At 36.9% G+C, this 18,823-nt stretch overlaps 3 protein-coding genes and 1 pseudogene across 5 annotated transcripts in view; 2 read left to right on the forward strand and 2 right to left on the reverse strand.

The window, feature by feature from the left end:
* LOC149114619 (adenosine receptor A3-like) lies at positions 1–1,889 on the forward strand. The gene has a single exon (XM_089283810.1). It carries the CDS (start codon positions 193–195, stop codon positions 1,129–1,131), a length of 939 nt encoding a protein of 312 aa, XP_089139936.1. The 5' UTR covers positions 1–192; the 3' UTR covers positions 1,132–1,889.
* A 5,310-nt stretch (positions 1,890–7,199) lies between these two features.
* Positions 7,200–8,257, reverse strand: LOC110057040 (adenosine receptor A2a-like; annotated as a pseudogene).
* Positions 8,258–11,117: 2,860 nt separating this feature from the next.
* On the forward strand, positions 11,118–12,005 carry LOC110057036 (adenosine receptor A2a-like). Its single transcript, XM_020763616.2, has one exon. It carries the CDS (start codon positions 11,118–11,120, stop codon positions 12,003–12,005), a length of 888 nt encoding a protein of 295 aa, XP_020619275.2.
* A 2,991-nt stretch (positions 12,006–14,996) lies between these two features.
* Positions 14,997–18,823, reverse strand: part of LOC110057032 (tRNA-uridine aminocarboxypropyltransferase 1-like) — a 6,164-nt gene continuing 2,337 nt past the window's right edge. For 2 of the 3 annotated variants that reach the window (XM_089284026.1, XM_089284028.1), the window contains exons 3-10: positions 18,631–18,721; positions 18,460–18,489; positions 18,301–18,324; positions 17,485–17,616; positions 17,068–17,129; positions 16,777–16,863; positions 15,936–16,016; positions 14,997–15,081 (exon numbers count right to left, since the gene is read on the reverse strand). In XM_089284026.1, coding sequence (XP_089140152.1) covers positions 15,054–15,081; positions 15,936–16,016; positions 16,777–16,863; positions 17,068–17,129; positions 17,485–17,616; positions 18,301–18,324; positions 18,460–18,489; positions 18,631–18,721 — 535 coding nt within the window. In that variant the 3' untranslated portion in view covers positions 14,997–15,053. The remainder of the gene's footprint in view (positions 15,082–15,935; positions 16,017–16,776; positions 16,864–17,067; positions 17,130–17,484; positions 17,617–18,300; positions 18,325–18,459; positions 18,490–18,630; positions 18,722–18,823) is intronic. The other variant, XM_089284027.1, reaches the window with a different exon arrangement.

Consider the following 18,823-nt stretch of genomic DNA (forward strand, 5'->3'; position numbering starts at 1 on the left):
TTAAGATTAATTTAAAAAAACACTTTATATAGCATCCTATTCTTTCGTAATCAAGAAGTTTTCGTCTCAGTTTTTCTGCAAAGCAGAATCTTTATGCACGCCATATTGACGCTACTGTTGACACCCTTGTCGACGAAGTTTTCTTCAAGCAATCGCTGGAAAATTTCATCATAACAACCTACACCTCAAACAATGTCAAACGCGGCTGCCATTGTCATCTGCAGTATTATTTCTCTTGAATGCGTATTCATTTTAATTGGAAATATTTTTACCATTTACGTTTTCTGGACTCATCGAAAACGCCTGAAGCGAACATCATCTCTTCTTATAAACTTAGCCGTAGTGGATCTCCTTGTTGGATTAACTGAACCAGTTGCAATAGGTACAATGACAATTCCACGGCACTTTGAAGAAGAAGACGGATCCATTATATCGACCCAAGACAATATTTCAAGCATGCTTCCAACAATGTTTTCATGCTTGTCGTTATTTTCCCTTGCCATTATCTCCGTGGAACGTGCTTATGCCGTGATTTTGCCGCTTCGCCATCGGGTCACCAGTAACAAATGGTATATTTGTAGCCTCTTTATTGTCTGGTCAGCAGGGATGGTTGTGTGTGCAGCGTTCCTTTTACACCAAGCCGAGTTGTTGAGATACTTATTCTGTACAATAATGGTCTGTTCAATGATCTTTTTCTCTCTTACAATAATCTGTGGAAGCTATTTGATTATTCGAAAGAAACTTCATAGCCGATGTCCCGCCATTCATCAACATAGACGGAACGATGAAGAACAAAACATCAAACTATCGCGGACCCTGTTCATTGTGATCGCTGCTTCGTTTGTTTGTTGGCTTCCAGGAACTGTGTTATACTTCATGTACGTTGTTGTTAAATATGTTATACCAATGTCTGTTCTTTATAGTGGCACACTTTTTAATATAGCCAGCTCTTTTGTTAACCCTGTCATTTACAGCTTTAGGATGCCTATTTTTAAGGAACCGCTCGCGAAATTAAGACCAAAACGAATAACAAGAAATCAGAATGGTAACTTAGAGCCTCGAACACGCTGTACCAATAATCCACCAATACCACTAGTCATGCTTAACGTAAAGGAAATTCCCAATAGTTAAAATCTGATTATTAAAATATGATTATTGAAAGAACGTGTTAGGTGAGTATGACAATGAGGAATCCTAGATTGGTAATTCTACGAAGCGATCGAAAACTCGCGCAACAAAACTTGCATAAAGGTAATTTGAGGATCGAGGACAATGAGTGTCAGATTGTTGTAAGAGTGTACGACATAAGATGTTGTACTGCGGCATGTATAGAAACACGGGGTATGCAATTTCTCGTTCTCATAAATTATTTTACCATTTAAAGTTCATAAATTTGAGTTTATAAATACGAAATTAATTAAGAAATCGACGCTAAAAAAGATAACGCAAAGTTTTGAAGCAAATCCACTTCTCTCCACCGGGAGAAAATCCCATATATAATATATTATTAACCTTTCAGATAAAATGGAACTGAGAAAGCAAACATCCCAATGCTAGGTCTAGATAATAAGTACAATGAAATTGTTCTCTATCTCCAGTAATAACAACGTATGCAGTTGGTTAGGAAACAAGCTGGGCTTCTGTTCAATGTACTTCATGAAAAATTGGTGATAATTAATTTTATTTGAAATTCTGCTTTTGGCGCAATATTTGTCTCTTTCTCGTATCCAGTCTTTCTGAAATGTTGGTTATTTCTTATATTTATGCCTTGAATTATGGTTCTCCTTTTCGGCGACTTAAAGGTGAAGTTGATTGATATAATTAAAAGAACCCTGTAAGTACATTATTGCGTGGGAAAATATATTTGAAATCTCCTTATAATAAGTATAGATTAGCTTACTGTGTTTGCTGTTTCTTCATTAAGTTTCACTTTTTTTTTTCAAATTCATCAGTGCAATGTTAAGTCGATGCTGGGTTTTAATTAAGTCATACAAATAAAAGTGAAGGAAGTCCGTCCACTCGGAAAGGCAGGTGTTTATCGACTTAGCCTGAAAATTGAAGAATCGTTTTCAGTTGTGTTTCAGTCTTCTTTTCCAATCTTGTTAATTCAGGAGAAATGTCGAGGACTGTTCTAGCACTACTTTGTTTTCTTTCGGTGACCGAAAGTCTCAACATCTGCACTGGAAATACTTTCGCCTTTTTAGTTTTCAGGAGTCAACTTTTCAGTATGAAGCGAAGTTACTATCTCGTACTAAACCTTGCATCTGCCCCTCTTTTTGTGGGTGTGACGCATCCAATATCTCTCATAAAAAAAAAGCACTTCCCGTTCTTGTGTCAATGAAAACGCCGACGTTCCGCGATACCTACACTGGCTACCTTCTTTCAAGTTTATCGTTTATTTTCATACACTTCAACAATCTTCTTCGGAAAAAGCTTTCGCAATTATCCTTCCATTTCGTCACGCGAACAGCAATCATATCTAAGTACCTTTGCCGTATCGCATTTATTTGGCTTGTTGCGACCTTCATGACTGTGTTTTTTTTAATGCTCCAGGAGCTTTTAGGATTTTGGATACAATGCATTCAACTTGGTGCGGGACTTGATTGATCAGTTTGTTGTGCCTTCTTGTTGCATTGTTTGCACGATGTATACCGTGTTATGTCAGTTTCCGTTCAAAGGCACAGGAAAGTAATCACAAGCATAATAAACAACGCAACATAAAACTCCCGAAAACTTTGTTTATAGTGATATGTTTGTCATTTATATTTTGGCTACCAGGCATTATGCTGTATAGTGTGATGGAGTTGTTTTTTTTTTAGTGTGTCCCTCCAAAGACATCGGTATAAGAACTGTTCTTCAATTAGGAAAGACCCTTGGCAACTCTGTCGTGTACAGTTGTAGGATGCCAATGTTTAAGAAAGCACTAAACAGATTACTTAAAAGAGGTCAAGAAAACATTGAATTACCTCATGTCTAGGCTTAATTTCTCGCGCGCACAAGTTGAATGCGAGTTCAAGTTCAAATGTGCTGCGGCAAGTTCAGGTTCGAGTTTACAAACTTCTTGGTTTACTCTAAAGATAAAAGTTGACGTAAAGTTAAGTTAAATTAAAACAGCAAATCCTAAAAGATCGTTGATTTACTTTTCAGCTTTCTGAGCGGAAACGTCATTTTATTTCGGTACATTTTTAATTAGGAACGTACAGACGAGGTTCAAAACGACTGGACTCTTTATAACTATCAGCGCTTGAAACTTTACATGCAAAAGCTAAAATGTATACACCAGACTCACACCACATTGTCACTCGGGTAAAGTAATTAAATTCTGTGACATCGCTCTGTGACATCGAAAAGTTATAATATTGTACACGATATAAGTAAACATAGATTAATTAAAGTAAAAGCAATTTCTGCTATGCGTGAGAGCTGTTCAAGTTCACCCTGTCAGTCCTATGCTTATTAAAAATAATTATGATAAAAGCGCAGCAGATGATCATGTTATGTTAAATATATTATGTTATGCTGTATAGCAGACATTGAAAATCAAACTAATGTGCTCTATTTCTGATTAGTTTTCAATCTAAAAAAACATACACAAAAGATAATCTCAAGCAGTTTTTTTATCCTTAAATATTGAAAGGGATCTTCTCCTGTCACTTTTAACTTGACACTTGCCACTCAGGTTATTGATTAAAATAATAGGGAAGCGCCTTCTTAACTTGTTTGTTTCAATCAATTTAAAAGTAATTTAAAAGTAGATTTATTATTCTTGCAAAAGACTCCAAAGGACAAACGGACATAATCAATAGCAAGAAATGTTTTAAATCTAACAAACCTTTTCTCATGCCGGAATAGGAGATTTTTCCCCAAAATTTCCTAAAATGTCAGACGCGGCAGTGCTTCTGCCTTATCACACCATTTTTGTTTTCTGGAATCAGAGACATTCTTTAAGACGAGCGAGCTCTCTTCTCATAAACCTTGCAGTAGTTGATTTCCTGGTTGGAACAAGAGAACTGATAGACACATTGGCAAACTATAACGATCGGATGATGTTCGCTCAAGGCGATTTGCCATCGATTATCAGTGCCATTCTGTTTTCCAGTGTTTCATTGTTTTCTCTTCTTGTTATTTCCTTGGAGCGTGCTTGTGCGGTGATTTGGCCTTTTCGTCACCTAATAGCGAGGATTCGAATTTATGTCACAAGCATACTTATGGTTTGGCTTGCTGGTTTCTGCGTCGCAACAGTAAACGGACTAGCTGTGTGTGGCTTAGTAAGTCATTTGACTTCGTTTTCATTTAACTCGTGTACGTTTTTCATTTGTCTGTGCCTGGTTTTGGCAACTTATCTCACAATCAGAAGACATCTACGGAACATTCCTCCTGTGTGTACAGTTGGAACACAAAATAGAAAACTCGTCGACCACAGCATAAAATTGTCTAAAACTTTGTTCATTGTTGTCGGATTGTCATTTAGTCTTTGGCTGCCAGCTATAATAGTGTACAGCATCTTGGGAATTTGCCACGGCTGTCTCACAGGAACTTCATATATACATGTTTGGTCCATAGCAACGGGTTTACACTTTGCGAACTCGCTCGTTAATCCAATCGTTTACAGTTACAGAATGCCCATGTTTAAAGCAGCACTGAAGAAATTGCTACAAAACTGAATAAGCAGCTTAATTTCTCTACCACTATATAAAAGATTGCATACATTTGAAACTACTCGATCGACCACTCAGATTCAGGGTTGCACCTTAGTTCACTTAATTTTATCAGTTCGTCGCAATCCTGCATTAGATGCCAAATGATCAGATTGATTTTGTTAAAAAAGAAAACGCCTTTTGCTTCCATTATTATTTTTTTGAGATACCGTAAACTTCCGATGGTAACGACCCTTGTTACTTTCGGAATTAGCAGCCTTTGGGGCTCGTTCATTTTCGAGGGGCCCTTACTCTCGGGGAGCAAAAAAACATTATATTATATCAAGTTAGTTTGCCCGAGCTCTTCTTCCGGCAATTTATATATCTATATTGCTGCCACTTCATGCCTAGACCATGGTAATTGTCAGTGGTCGGCAGAAAAGCTTGTTAGATATCATAAACTGTGTCTACTTCATGACGCATTGCTACGTCACTCTGCTGTAATAACACCTCAGCGCGCTGGTTGAGTTTTCAATTTAAATCTTTGGGGAAAAGTTCATTTTAATACGTTCCTGTTGAGAATGATATTAATTTGGATCGAAGTTTCCTATATAACGTTCCTGTTAATTGACGAAAATTCTGCGGGTTTTGTTTTAACACGGTGCAAAATAAACTGATGCGGCACGAATTGGCATTTCACAACGCTTCGTGGCATAAGCGATACCTTCCTCTTTTGTAGAGTGCCTTAAATCAAGTTACCATACGCAACTTTCACCTGACTTTTGATTGGAAAAATAAATATACTGTTGAACCTTGAGTCTCATTATTTTCGTGGAGGTGGAGTGGTTGGGGGTGGGCTCGCTATTTTAGCTACACAAGAAGCCAGAGATTGAAGAAATTGAAGATAGACGTACCGGCTACAAATCACGTAAATAAGTTTTTTCAGTTTAAAATTTAAAATTTTGTAGCATTATTTTGTATTGTACGTTTCACGAGTTCTCATGCATGGCTAACTTCTTTCTCGACTGAGTTACTATTTGTTTGAGGATTACGGATCCTGCATTATTGACTTGTGGTTTGCCTTTTGCGCCACCGATTATATGAGAGCTTAAATCATTCATCCCTTTTTGGTTAATTTTTCTGTTTTCGTTTTTGTTGAGCCACACGTACTCGAGCCTATATTTTGAAACTGCATTTTAGGGCAGTGCCTAGAAAATATATAAACTTTGTTTAGTGTGTATACATTCTATGATGGCGATTGGAGTTGTCACTTATCTTAACTGCTGCATTTGTTGCACTTTTATCCCGAATCTCCTTATAATTTGCAAAGTTTCAGGATAAATTTGCAAGGGCAGAGCTTTTTATTACGTTTACTTCCCTGGAACAAGTCCCGCGCCCAGGAAAAAAATTCTCTTGCATTTGACGTGAAGGCTTCAGATGTTTTAACGAAAATTTATTTTACTTGCATTGCTTATCCGCTGTTTGTACGCGTGCATGATCTGTTTCTCGTAGCCTCACAAACATTTTCTGTCGTGAGGCGGTTTCATAATTCTCAAATTCGTCAATAATTCATCAAGTTAAAACAAAGAAAATCACAACCGCGAGGGAGGTTTGGATACCCGGTCTTAATTAGCATAGCCAGATTTTGGCGATTTTACTTTTTTTATTCCTTAGTTTTTGTTTCGATTGAGGAGATATATCAAACACTCGAGACAGTGTTTCATCGGCTATCCCAACACCTCGAATTTCGTCAAAAATACTCCGCTGCGCGTCGCATACTCAACTCTTTCTCGGTGGTTGGATATCCCGATGAAACACTGTCTCTATTGTTTGATATATTACATGTAGCTTGAATAGCTTTCTTTTCTCGCGCATCTTGGTCAACGATAAGTTTTCATTTATCAAGACGTTTAACCGTTGTCTGTATGGTTTTCGAATTTTGTCTTGATTTTGATTAGCCGCCGTTAACAGGCCATGGTGGGGTCCATCTGTCCACAATCATACATGAACATGTAGCGTCCTATTACCATTATTAAGATTGAATTCTAACTTAGACCATTTGGAAACAAGTACATGTATACGAAATGAGTTACAGTATTCTGAATCAATTTAGTGTTCAAATGGGCTCAATTCAAAATCGGCAACGGGATCCGAGCAAATCAAATTACGACTGGTTAAATGATCATTGAGGAAAGCCATAGTTAACAGATGGAAATGGTTAGGAAGGCCGGCCAGTAAACGTCAAACAAGCAAACAAACAGGTTAAGAGTTATGTTGGAAGGTCCTTGACCCTGAACATCTTTTGTTTTATGCTCATTAACTATGCGTGAATGACATAATCGCAATGCTTCTATTGGTTAGTTGTATGGGCACACATAACCAGCTTTTGTATTTTCCCGGGCTTTGTGCAGGATCAACCCCCAAAATAGCAAAAACATACAGCAAAGAACTTTGCCAAGTTTCCTATCCATTTCCCTCAATTAACTATGGAAAAGTTAAGAGACAAGAATCTCGCACCAATGCTAAGATGCAGTTGACAGCGTCTATATATCTCCCGGGTGGAGATATTTTATCTGAGCAAACTGCATCAATAGGTATCTGTGACGAGGTTTTTGCTTGAAAACTGCAATATTCTGTTAATTTATATTCGCATCATGATTACTTCAACACAAAAACTGCACACCAGGAACTTCCATGTCACGTGACCAGGAGACTTGCCTAGAACTCAGCTAACTGTACTTTTACACTCTATGCATGTCCTCGAGCTCTAAACAATGTTCTCAACGCTTCCTTGAACATGGGCATTCTGTATGTATACACGATAGGGTTGATAACAGAGTTGGCAAGATGTAAAACTGTTGCTGTCAACATAACATTTACGACTTCCAAAATACAGTTTGAACACACATAAATAACAGAGTACAACAGTACAGCCGGGAGCCAACAAATAATTGATAAGCTTATGATTATGAGCAGTGTTTTCGACAGTTTTATATTCCGTGCCATATTTCTTCTAATTTGACTGTCAAATATGGGCACGCCAGGGCTTAGTCCACTACGCATAAGTAGGTAACTAGTACAGATAACAAAAAGCGAAAGTAATAAAGTTAGATTGATTAATATTGTTGAAAGCTGAATATCCACCACTGCAGGAAAAACTAGTCGCAACATGAACAGCACGGCTGCAAAGATCCCGGCTACCCAGACGATTACGATACCACAAACATAAACACGAGTGTTCAGTGTTCGGTGACGCAACGGACAAAGTACGGCGTAAACTCGTTCCACTGAAATAATGGCGAGCGAAAACACAGAACACCAAGAAAATAGAATTGTTAATGACGAAATAAGGAAGCTGTAGTGATATGCATTCATATTGTAATCGGGCTCAGTGAAAAGAAATGGAACTGAACGGGTTGCAAGTGATATTAACTCCACCACACCCACCAGTAAATCTGCGACTGTGAGGTTGAGCAGAAGATAATAGGTTCGCTGTAAAGTGATTCTCTTTTGCCAAAACACAAATATGGTAAATGCGTTACCGATGCAAATCAAGATTGATTCTGTTGAGAGCAAAACACAAAACAAGACGAAGACTGTGGAAGACATTTTTTCCCTTCGCTAACTGATTTCCAGAAGACGCGGTTATTAGGGGTGTTATAATCTGCTAGGAAATAAAATGTCTTCCACTTCCTCAATAATCAATGTCCCTCGGTAAACATCATGGATAATTTATTGACAGCATAGGGATTGATCGGTTTTTAATTGAAACCTCCTACAATAGAGCTAGATATATCTCTAAGTGATAAAATATAGAACTTTAAATGAAGAGCATATGGAATGGTGGCTAAGATTGAATAATGGTCAATAATAAAGAATAACAATGACCTGATTCCATAAATTTGGCATTTCATCAGCAATGGCATTGTTTTCAATGCATCTGAGCTTCCGGACGGAGTAATTAAATTGAACAAATTCACTTTGAGCCAACGAAAGCAAGTGCGATTTCATCAGTAACTCAAATTAATTTTTCGTTGGTGGTTTTTTAATCAAGAGATCAGACCACCCGAGAAACCAAAAATTTATTTCCTATTCTACACTGAAAATTAATGTAAATTCAAAAGAAAAGGTATTAGTTTTTGTTATAGCCGGTTTTCAATTCTGACTGCACCAGATCATAAAAAAAAAATTCTCATTTTATTAGCCTTTCACTGTCAATTCTAAAAGACTGCTTTCCAAAGAGCTCTCAAACTCATTTACAATTCATCAAGTCTAAACAAAGGAAATTACGGCCGTGAAAGAGTTTGGATATCTGATCTTAATTAGCATAGATTTTTACGATTCTGTTTCTCGTTTTCCTCTTTAGTTTTAGTTTTTATTAGGACGATATTTCAAACACTCAAGACCTCGAAGTTTGTCAAAAATACTCCGCTTCGCGTCATATTTTCAACTCTCTTCTCGGTGTTTGGAAATGTGCTCAAACATGTTCTTTCCTGTTTGATATATTACGTAAAGAACTACTTTTCACTTCAGAGGAAAGACATTTGTCTGGTTCACTGATGATACCAAGCCGTTGAAACCTAATAAGTCATTCTATTCTAGATATAAGCAAATCGAAACTATAACTTTATTTACGGGTTTCATCGTCACTTTTCTGCAATAAATTTTTCTTGTTTTAATTCCTAGAAGAAGTCTACATGTGTTCACCAAACTAAGTTTAAGGATACTAACACAGGATGTATAAGATGAACGAACAATTTTAATGAACTCTGAAAACATCACTCACATGAACCGCCATGATGCTGAACAAGAACGTTTCCCAAGTTCTTAGCGACATTCACAAACTCTGATCAGCATCTGATTGTTACACTTCCGGTACACAATATGAACATTACATGACAGACAGTTTTCGATGTTGCTGATCCCAGCAGCATGCAGGATGCGTGTCACATATGAACAAAGGAAAGTGATTCTCTCTGTAGCTTTGAAGTTTAATAGAGCGCATGACCGGTACCTGGGAGGTCATGCCGTTCGAATCATGTTAAGATATCGGTTTTTTTCTTTACTGCCACATCTTTATCGTTCCTTCACGGACCTTAAAATTAACCATCTTCTATTATAGGGACAGAGACTAAGCAGTTTTTAGCTGTCATGGCTACCCTAGAATTGAAATTGCATGAAATAACTGAACACAAGTGAACACAAGTGAACACAAGCGAACGGTTAGAAATGCTGATGTCAACATTCACATTGCCAAGGATCATGGGTAAACACTGAAAGCACTCGACTGGTTGAGACTCTTTTCATCCAGCTCACGTTCAAAAGGAGGTTCGTGGTCTAATATCAGCACATCAGTAAAATTACTTAAAATTACTCTGTAATCTATTTGGCTCCGAAACTGCAGAAAGTTGGCTGGTGAAAGAAAAAAAATTGAAAAAAAAAAAACGCTTCAAAGTAGATGCACTTTAGATGCCCATTAATTTAAGCTTTTGATAAAAAAAAAAAAACCACCTAAACAATAGCCGGATCGACCTGACCAATCAGATTTTTTTTCGACCAGAAACTGAAGAACATTTAGCATTTCACCAATTTGAAGAAGTCTCTTGCTTTGGTTGACGAAATCTGAGTTATCGGCGTCGAAATCTGAGTTAACAGGGGTAAAGAATGACAGTTTCACGAATGGTCTCGCATCTGGGATCAGAATCAAAGAACTAAAATAACTCAGTATATGATATCAGAAGCTTGTATATGCTTCTGATTATATACATATCTACTGCATATCTTTTTACCAAGCGCGAGGGTGTGTGAGGGTGCGCGAAGGTGTGCGAGGGTGCCCGAGGGTGCGCGAGGACTGTACTGGGAGAATATCGGCCCGAGGTCTTGACAGTAAGGACCGAGCGCAGCGACATATTCTTCCAGTACGGTCCCGAGCAAGCTTGGTCAATAAGAGTTTTATTGTACAACTGAAACTACACCAACTAGTTTATTATATAGTAAGTAATGTAATTATAAGTTATGGGGTGATGTAGTGTTAAGTGTTGTAAGTGTTGTAAGTAATGTAAGTTATGTGGTGATGTAGTGTTAAGTGTTGTAAGCAATGTTATGGAACATAAATTTGAGTCATGTAAGTGGTGTATGTTTATATAATAAACGTGATGTTATTAAATAAACAGCAACAACAACTGCTGAAACCCTTTAGATTTCTCTGCAAGTTAAGCTGAGTTTAAATTAATCTTCCGAAGTTAACTACGGTTTGTTTGTATTTTCATATTGTAGAATATCCTACAGTTGGCGGCTTAGTATGTATTGATTTTATTTCCAGTCCTAAACAACTGTTATTTGAAGTAATTTCCCTGAGCCTCGTTATGGTTTCTATTGTTCAGTTGATAAAATAAATTAACCCTTGTAGGATCAACAGCCGCGTTCAGTGCTCGGCCAAAGAAAGCAAAATCAAGATCTTCTTTGAGTGGGGAGTTAACCATGTCAAAGATCGTGATCGTTTTCTATGTCATAAACGCGCTTCAAGCAATGATAATTCTAGTTGGGAATGCATTCACCATATACGTGTTCTGGTATCGTAGGAACAACCTGAAACGAACGGGTCTTCTCCTGATTAATCTTGCAGTGATCGATCTTCTTGTAGGGGTGGCGACGTTCGTTGAAATAATTCCACAAATCCTACAGAAAGATACCATTGAACCAATACACTATGACGATCCCATTTCAGTATTTCAGGTTTTGTGTTCATGTTCATCCGTGATTTGTCTAGTCGCAGTTTCTCTGGAGCGCGCTTACGCAGTTTTGAAGCCGCTTCGTCATCGAGCTGCAAGCACTCAAGCGTACATCTTGAGTGTCGTTTTTGTTTGGGTTGGAGGACTGGCTATGGCTTTAGTCTACACCTTGGAAATGTTTCAACTGCTCCCTACCATCTATAGCACGGTCATTCAAGACGTGGCACTGGTGTCGGCATTTGTTGTCGTCGTTGCCGCTTACATGGCGATACATACTCGACTAAAACTTACTGTGCCTTCACTTGAAGCTCACGATCGACATTCAGCGGAACAAAATGCCAAGCTCTCTCGCACTTTATTTTTTGTGATAGCCGTGTCACTCTCACTTTGGCTTCCTTCCATTGTGTTGTATACTATAGATGATTTTTGCCCTGACTGTACGTTGCCAGAAGTACTGCTGTTCATCTCAAGAGTGTTACATCTGACGAATTCCATGATCAATCCAGTTGTGTACAGTTACCGAATGCCAATGTTCAAAGAATCTATGAGGAAATGCCTCACAAAATGCAGCGTCAACAACAAACGTGACATGAGCGAAGAGTCAACCCAGTCAGGAACTTTTGACACTCTACTTTAATTAAAAAAGCTAATCCAGTGGAAACTCTCTCGTTCCTGAGTGAATCATTAGATTATTGATAGGACGTTTGGAAAAAATCCCTCCTCCCCCGCCCCCAACCCCCGCCTCGCCACCAAAAATAAAATCGAGCAGACTCTTCAGATTTAAAATGCATATTGCCGACGCTGTCATCCGTTGGAAAAAGAAAAAATATCGAGAAGCTGAAGGTCATGCAGCCCTCCCCCAAACAATAATCTAGGGGTCCACCCCTTATTTCAATCTTTGTGATACTCTCGTTCTCTGGTAAAAAGAGTTTTAAAATGTGAGCTGAGTGGCGGAGTGGCGGCAGAAAGCTCGTATTTTAAAACTTTTAATCAGACATTGCATGAAATCGTTTTTAATCTGTTCTCAGTGTTGCTGTGAATCGCTATCTCTGTGTTGCTGTAAAAGTGCAAAAGCAAAAAAAAAAACAAAACAAAAAAAAACACCCTGTCATCGGACAGCTGATAATTGAATTTATATTGTTAAGTAATTTCGTAAAAAAATTGAACTAATCCAAATGAGAAAATACACCTCAATACAATGTTAAACAGAAGTGGATGATGTTGATGCAAAAGTAATTAGCTGTCGTGGGAAAAAGATCATATGTCGCGGTATCGGTAAGAAGTGTCTTCACATTGTCGTTTTGTGTTCCACTCACACACAAAAAAAAGAAGTTGTAAATAAGCACGACAAGTAACAAAAAAACAAAAACAAACAAACAAACAAAAAAAAAGAAAGAAAGAAAGAAAGAAAAAAGAGCAAAACACTGGACAGATGTGTCTGCCAGGCGCTTTTTAAAATTATTTTACCTGTCAGTTGCACCACATAACTTTTAAAGTGCTCTCAGAGAAGTAAAGATTGATTTGTTTGTCTACAAAAACCTCTCTTATTTTGCGGTGCATACTTTAAAATAACATCACGCATTTAATAACAGTTTCGTGATATTGCAATCTTTATTTGATAAGAAAACGAAACCATCGTAGTTAGTGACTCACGCAAAGCTTCAAGTACTTTAGTCATTCTGTTTATTTTTTCTTGACTATATCTTATTTCTAACTTTGTTTTTGTGCACGGAATTGTAATTTTACAGATTCCTGCTGTTATTTTGTAATAAGTAAAAATCATGAGACTTCCAGCTTAATTGTTTGTTGTTGTTGTTGTTGTTTAATAACGGACTAGCTTAAACTACAGCACAATCTGCAACTGAGAAGTTAAATGAAGTTTAGGTATTAACGAATCAGAATTAGGTCCTCAATGTTTTAAATTATAATATTGAAAAACACCCTTCATCTTTATTGTGGCTTTTGTTTCAACATGAGCCTATTGTAAGAAGATAATCTTAAGTTAACAGTACTTCAAAGAATCTTCATGTTTTTTTTTAACCATGAAATAAAATTTTAATTAAGTTGGAGATTAAGTTACTGTTTATTACTATACTAGAAGTAATTAAGCCAGCTATTTAAGACCTATATCTCAGTTTTACTGCGTAGAAATCTATACTACGTAGAGAGTGATCATAAAATACTCGACAGTCACACTATGATTGTTTTTGTCCTTCTTTTCCGACAGCAGTAGCGAGTTAATACAAGTTCTGATAAGAAATTATAATTTCAAACTTACCTACAAAACCTTTTATACTGTTTTTTTTTCAGTTAGGTCTTATCAGCAAGCGATCTTACAATTTGCATAAATAGATTGTGAGGCAAATGTTAAATATCAATTTTCATAAAATACATACACCCGATGTAAGATTAACCCCTTGTTGATTTTACTTTTTTTTTTTTTCGTTTACTTTTTAAGAAAATAAAGCAGAAATATTTTGAAAACATGCATGTCGCTCCATTTTGCTATATTTTTGTTTTAGCACTTGAGAAGTTAGAATATTTTCATGATATTCACTGAAAAAAAAAAGGCTGGTGAAATTATGATATACTAATATTACAAAATATGAAAAGTAGGTAGTCGTTGATCAAAAACCCTCAAATACCTGTTTCTTCTACTTGGAGTGATTGAAATAAACTTCTTTCGATGGCTCAGCACGAATTTGTTTAGTTCATAATTTCTTTTCACAGCAGGAAGCTCAAGTATATTGAGAAGATTCTTATTCCTAATGAAACCTATTTGATAACACGACTTTTTCATCGGTTCATTGTGCACTTCATTCAAGACAGAGAGAAATTTCATTCTTTTAAAAATTAATCTTTTCCTTGGACTGTTTACTTTCACGAAACGGCACGAAATATAAAACTGTCAAAAACAATGTTCATTGTGATAGGTTTGTCACTTATTTGTTGGTTGTCATGCCAACTGCACCGTTGTACATTGCTGTTGACACTTACACCAACTGTATTTTGAAAGTCGTAACAGTTATGTTGATAGCAACAGTTTTGAATCTGGCGAACTCAGTTGTCAACATTATCGTGTGTCCATGTTTAAGGAAAGCGTTGAGAACATTGTCTTGAATCATAGTACAACCAACCAAACGTCTTATTATACAACATTTCTTACTCACAGTATGAAGTCCCTAGTTTATGTAACAGCACGAAGAAAATGAGGACGTACACTGAGAGTATGGTTTACACTTACACGTATGAAGAGTTTACAGCCAAACTAAAATGGATGTCAAATAATATACTAGCTTTGAAGCTTTACTATGTCTACAAAGGTCTACAAAGTGGAGTGTTTTCGCAGCGTGAGCACACAAATTGAACATCGGATTAAAATAGGGCACAAATGCACTGCCACGAATTCGAAGACGATTACAACTAAGACCGAAAACGCTCCGCATACGTATTGCAAATAAAAAAAGGTCACAAGCCCGGTATCAGCCCCAGCCTGCCTGCGGAAATCGACGGATTCATGCCTTTTTTTGCTGACAGAAACATGGCCCTTAGTTAAAACATATCTAAACTTGCGACTTTGGTCTGCCGCAGACATTAGTTAGTTACTAGTAAAAATAATACACTTCACTCTAGATAATAATAACTTTATTTAATAGATGATTTTACAAGCTGTCAATTACATTTTCTAAGTTTCTTTTTCTCTTTTCTTCTTGCTGCAAGCAGAAAACATTTAATGATTAAACTGTGCAAAAGCAAGATAGGTAGTAAGCTACATTTAATATTCTTACTTGCCTCTGAGGGTTAAAATATAAAAACAAGAATTCATTCATTCCTTAGCTACTGTGGTTCTGTTTGTTTCATTCCCCCAATTCTTAAAGCTGTTAGAATTTAAATGACTTTTTGTACAGGTAAGCATTGAAATTGGTGTATTCAATCTCAAGTTTCAGCTGACGAATAATTTCTACTTTAGACAAGTAATAATTTATATGCGGTGACTCAGCAGTTTAGCTCTTCAAGGCTACCTTATTATTAGTCGGAAGAAATGAACATATCTTAGCAGAGTTTGCATGTTGTGATTAGTTCCTTCATTCTTATTAACTGAAGTCTCATCTTAAAGTGGTGGTGCTTTGCACAAAGTTGAAACTTCGTACTTTGTGTGGAGTTTAAGATAATTTAATTTATTATGGGACAACGCCATAAGCTACTGAGCTTTAATTTTTATCGTCCATCTGTCTGTTTGTCTGTCTGTCTGTCTGTCTGTCTGTCTGTCTGTCTGTCTGTCTGTCTGTCTGTCTGTTTGAAGGAGAACATAGAAGTGGTTCCTTGTAGAGAAGAAGTGATATTGTCTAGCTGTAATGTCATAAGCTCAGATCTAAGCATTTACACAGGCCACCATATTGATAGCCAGATCTACATTGATTACAATTTTAATGAGAAATTTGTTTCACTCCAGGCTAGAAGGTAATCAAGGGCAAAACAGAACTTTACAAAAATTGAGAGTATTCTTGGAAACCGTGTTTCTCCCAACGTATGGTTGATGAAGCCAGCAACAAACGACTTTTCTCACCTTTTTACCTGTTCTTCTTGTATCAAGTTGTATTGAAAAACAAAGAAATACAACAGATTGTCATATCGCCCATCATATTCCCTAATGGCATAAATGAAAATGACCAGTAATCAGTAAAATCAAAGGTAAAACAAAATGCAAGAGAATTTTTATTGGTTGAGTTTGGATAATGCACACGCCCTGCCACACTACAAGTAAATCTGCAGAGACCTACATGTAGCATCCTACACAAATGTTCTTTTTGTTTGCTCATCATGTGCTCTTCATGGGAGAGAAATGATTGCACGACGAGCCCAGAGCATCTGTGTAGGACACCTATACAGACCCGCACTTGAGTGACTCAGTATGTTAACCAAGCATCACCTTTATGGACTATTAACACCGTCTTTGCTACATTTTCAGGTAGCAATTAACATAGTCTGCAAATGCAGACGTATTTCTGGCTGCTGCTTGTCAGTACCAAAAATTTCAAGAGAGACAAGTGAGAGCCGTAAATACGTCTGCATTCGCAGGCTACCACTAACAATGTTTCCTTTGAAAGAGCACAGTGATGCTTATTGAACTCTGGTACCATTTCAGGGGAGGTATCAGTTATTTCAAAACACTCTTTTTGAAAAAAAGAGCTCATTAAGTACTTCCAGCAAGGGCAGCATTGTTGATTGGGGATTGGAGGGAGGGGGTGGGGGGTGGGGGGGGGGGGGGGGAGAACAATGATATTTGTGGACTGCACTTGCTAGTCTATTTTTAAAACAATTTTTGCCCTGAGCGCTTATTTGACAGGGCAAAATTAGGGGAGGATTTTTTTTTACACAGATATGGTACAGTGGAAGCATTTTCAAACCTTTTTAAAATGTGCTGATCATATTCCTTGAAAAAGTAGTAAACAGCTTCAATGGTGGCCAGGCATGTTTCAGGCTTCCTCTGAGGCCTATAAACATCAGTAACACTCCAGAAGTAAATCATTATAAATTACATGCAGGACGTTAAAGCTGATAAAGATCCCTTGTGTGACCAGTGTGTTAAAATTATATTAAATTATTGTTGTTCCTGATAGCCATGAATTCCTTTTGAGAGGCTCTTACAAACAACTTACAATTTTACATTTTGTCATACAAAAAAGTTATTTGCCTACCTCCAAAAGTGTGTTACAGCTTTTTCAAGTTTTACTCTTTGAAGTTCTTTCAACTTCTCGTCCTTGAAGAAAGGATTATTGTTACAAAAGAGAAAGCATGAATTGATGTTAAAAGAACTGAATAGCAGCCATGTTAACACTTTGTCTGGTTTTTGTTTCATCGTTCCAGTGATGTGAGCTGCACACATTACAGTATTTCTCCTTGGTGGAGAGTGCAATTAAGGGTCTCCTGTGGCCCTAACTTTGTCTGCTATAGTGGCCATTGTATTACTGCATCTCCAAGGTGTTTTAAATAAATGCTTAGATATAAAAGATTCTGTGCCCTTTAAGGCTCTAGCATCATATGACTATAGAATCCAAAATATTTCCAAATTACATTCAAAACTTGGAAGAATGAAGGGGTGTGGATGTACTTACAGTTATTATCTGATGGCACTGTTGCCATGTGCTGTCTATAAATACTACTCTGTCTATTAAGGTACTTGGATCTGTTGAATGTGGTATCAGTCTGTCGTGGTTTTGTCTAATCATCTCAAGGGAAATGGCATCCTATAAAAAAAAAGAGTCTTGAAAAAACACCATACATGATAATTTTCTAATCCAAGAAGAGCATTTGGGGGAGGAATGTGGGCTGGTAAATCAAGCCTACATGTATGATAAGATCTGGGCACTATATACATGGATTACAGACAGTACAGTCAATGTTTACACAACCAGATCCAGTCACGACCATTATGTGAGCCCTGCTTGAATTTTCATTCAAACTCAGGGATGAAAAGCTCTTGTAAGTAGCCACCTTATTCAGGAAATACCAACTGGTCTTTTACTTAGTTTGATTTCAGTTCTCACAAGTGGCAACTCATGGATTCTAATTTATCTAAGTCAACAGTTAAATAAAAGTATGAACTACTTGATTATATCCATCATATTACAGCATTAAGATTAATAAAGTAAAACTTTTAATCCTGTTCAAGAACTTACTGTTGAAGAAAGAGTGTTACCCTTGACTGAGGGGCAAGCTTTATGCCAAGAGCACTTAGTAAGCCACCAGTCTGTATTGCGCATTTTTACTTGAGCTCATAGTATTCAGTGACCAGCTCTGGAGAAAACTATTTTGAAATTTGAATTTCCAAACTGTGGGTCACCTTACAAAGTCTTATGAGAGTACTGACTGCATTATATATGATAATTTTTTAATTTAAAAAAAAAAATGTTTTGTTGACATAAGCTTACCTCAGATGGAAATACAATTATAACCTGTAAGGTAAGTCAGCAAAGACATTGACATTTAAGATATTCTCCTCAATTTCAACAAAATGCTCCATGAAATGACAAAATTCCTAGTGATTTCACTTAGGATTTCACACATCAGTATAACGAGGCAGCCAGTACCTTTTCTTTTTCTTGGAACTTTGGAACCTCCTTGGATAAAAGCAGTAAGGGGAAAGATAATTTTAATATCAATTGAAACTCATCTCTACATGTATATTTTTACCTTTGCAGATTTGGATATAATAATAAAAAGAATAAATTTGCAAATAATTCACAAAAATAAAGACTTACAGGGTAGCTGTACATTGTCACTTCATCAGGTGCCATGATACATGCGTGAGTGGCTGTACTTTTTCGCACCAACTCCCTTTGATGTTTTATTCTGGTGAAATAATATCCATGAGAGGGTAAGAATTTATTTTTATTTACTTTTATTAATCGGTCAGTGTAAAATCCAGACTGGAGACTGCAGACCACAGACTCT

This window comes from Orbicella faveolata, unplaced genomic scaffold (genome assembly GCF_042242905.1).
Source record: "Orbicella faveolata isolate gen_17 unplaced genomic scaffold, um_ofav_v1 contig_13, whole genome shotgun sequence".
NCBI lineage: Eukaryota > Metazoa > Cnidaria > Anthozoa > Scleractinia > Merulinidae > Orbicella > Orbicella faveolata.

What these genes read in the sequence shown, in the direction of transcription:
- LOC149114619 (XM_089283810.1), top strand. Translation starts at nt 193, where the DNA reads ATGTCAAACGCGGCTGCCATTGTCATCTGCAGTATTATTTCTCTTGAA.
- LOC110057036 (XM_020763616.2), top strand. Translation starts at nt 11,118, where the DNA reads ATGTCAAAGATCGTGATCGTTTTCTATGTCATAAACGCGCTTCAAGCA.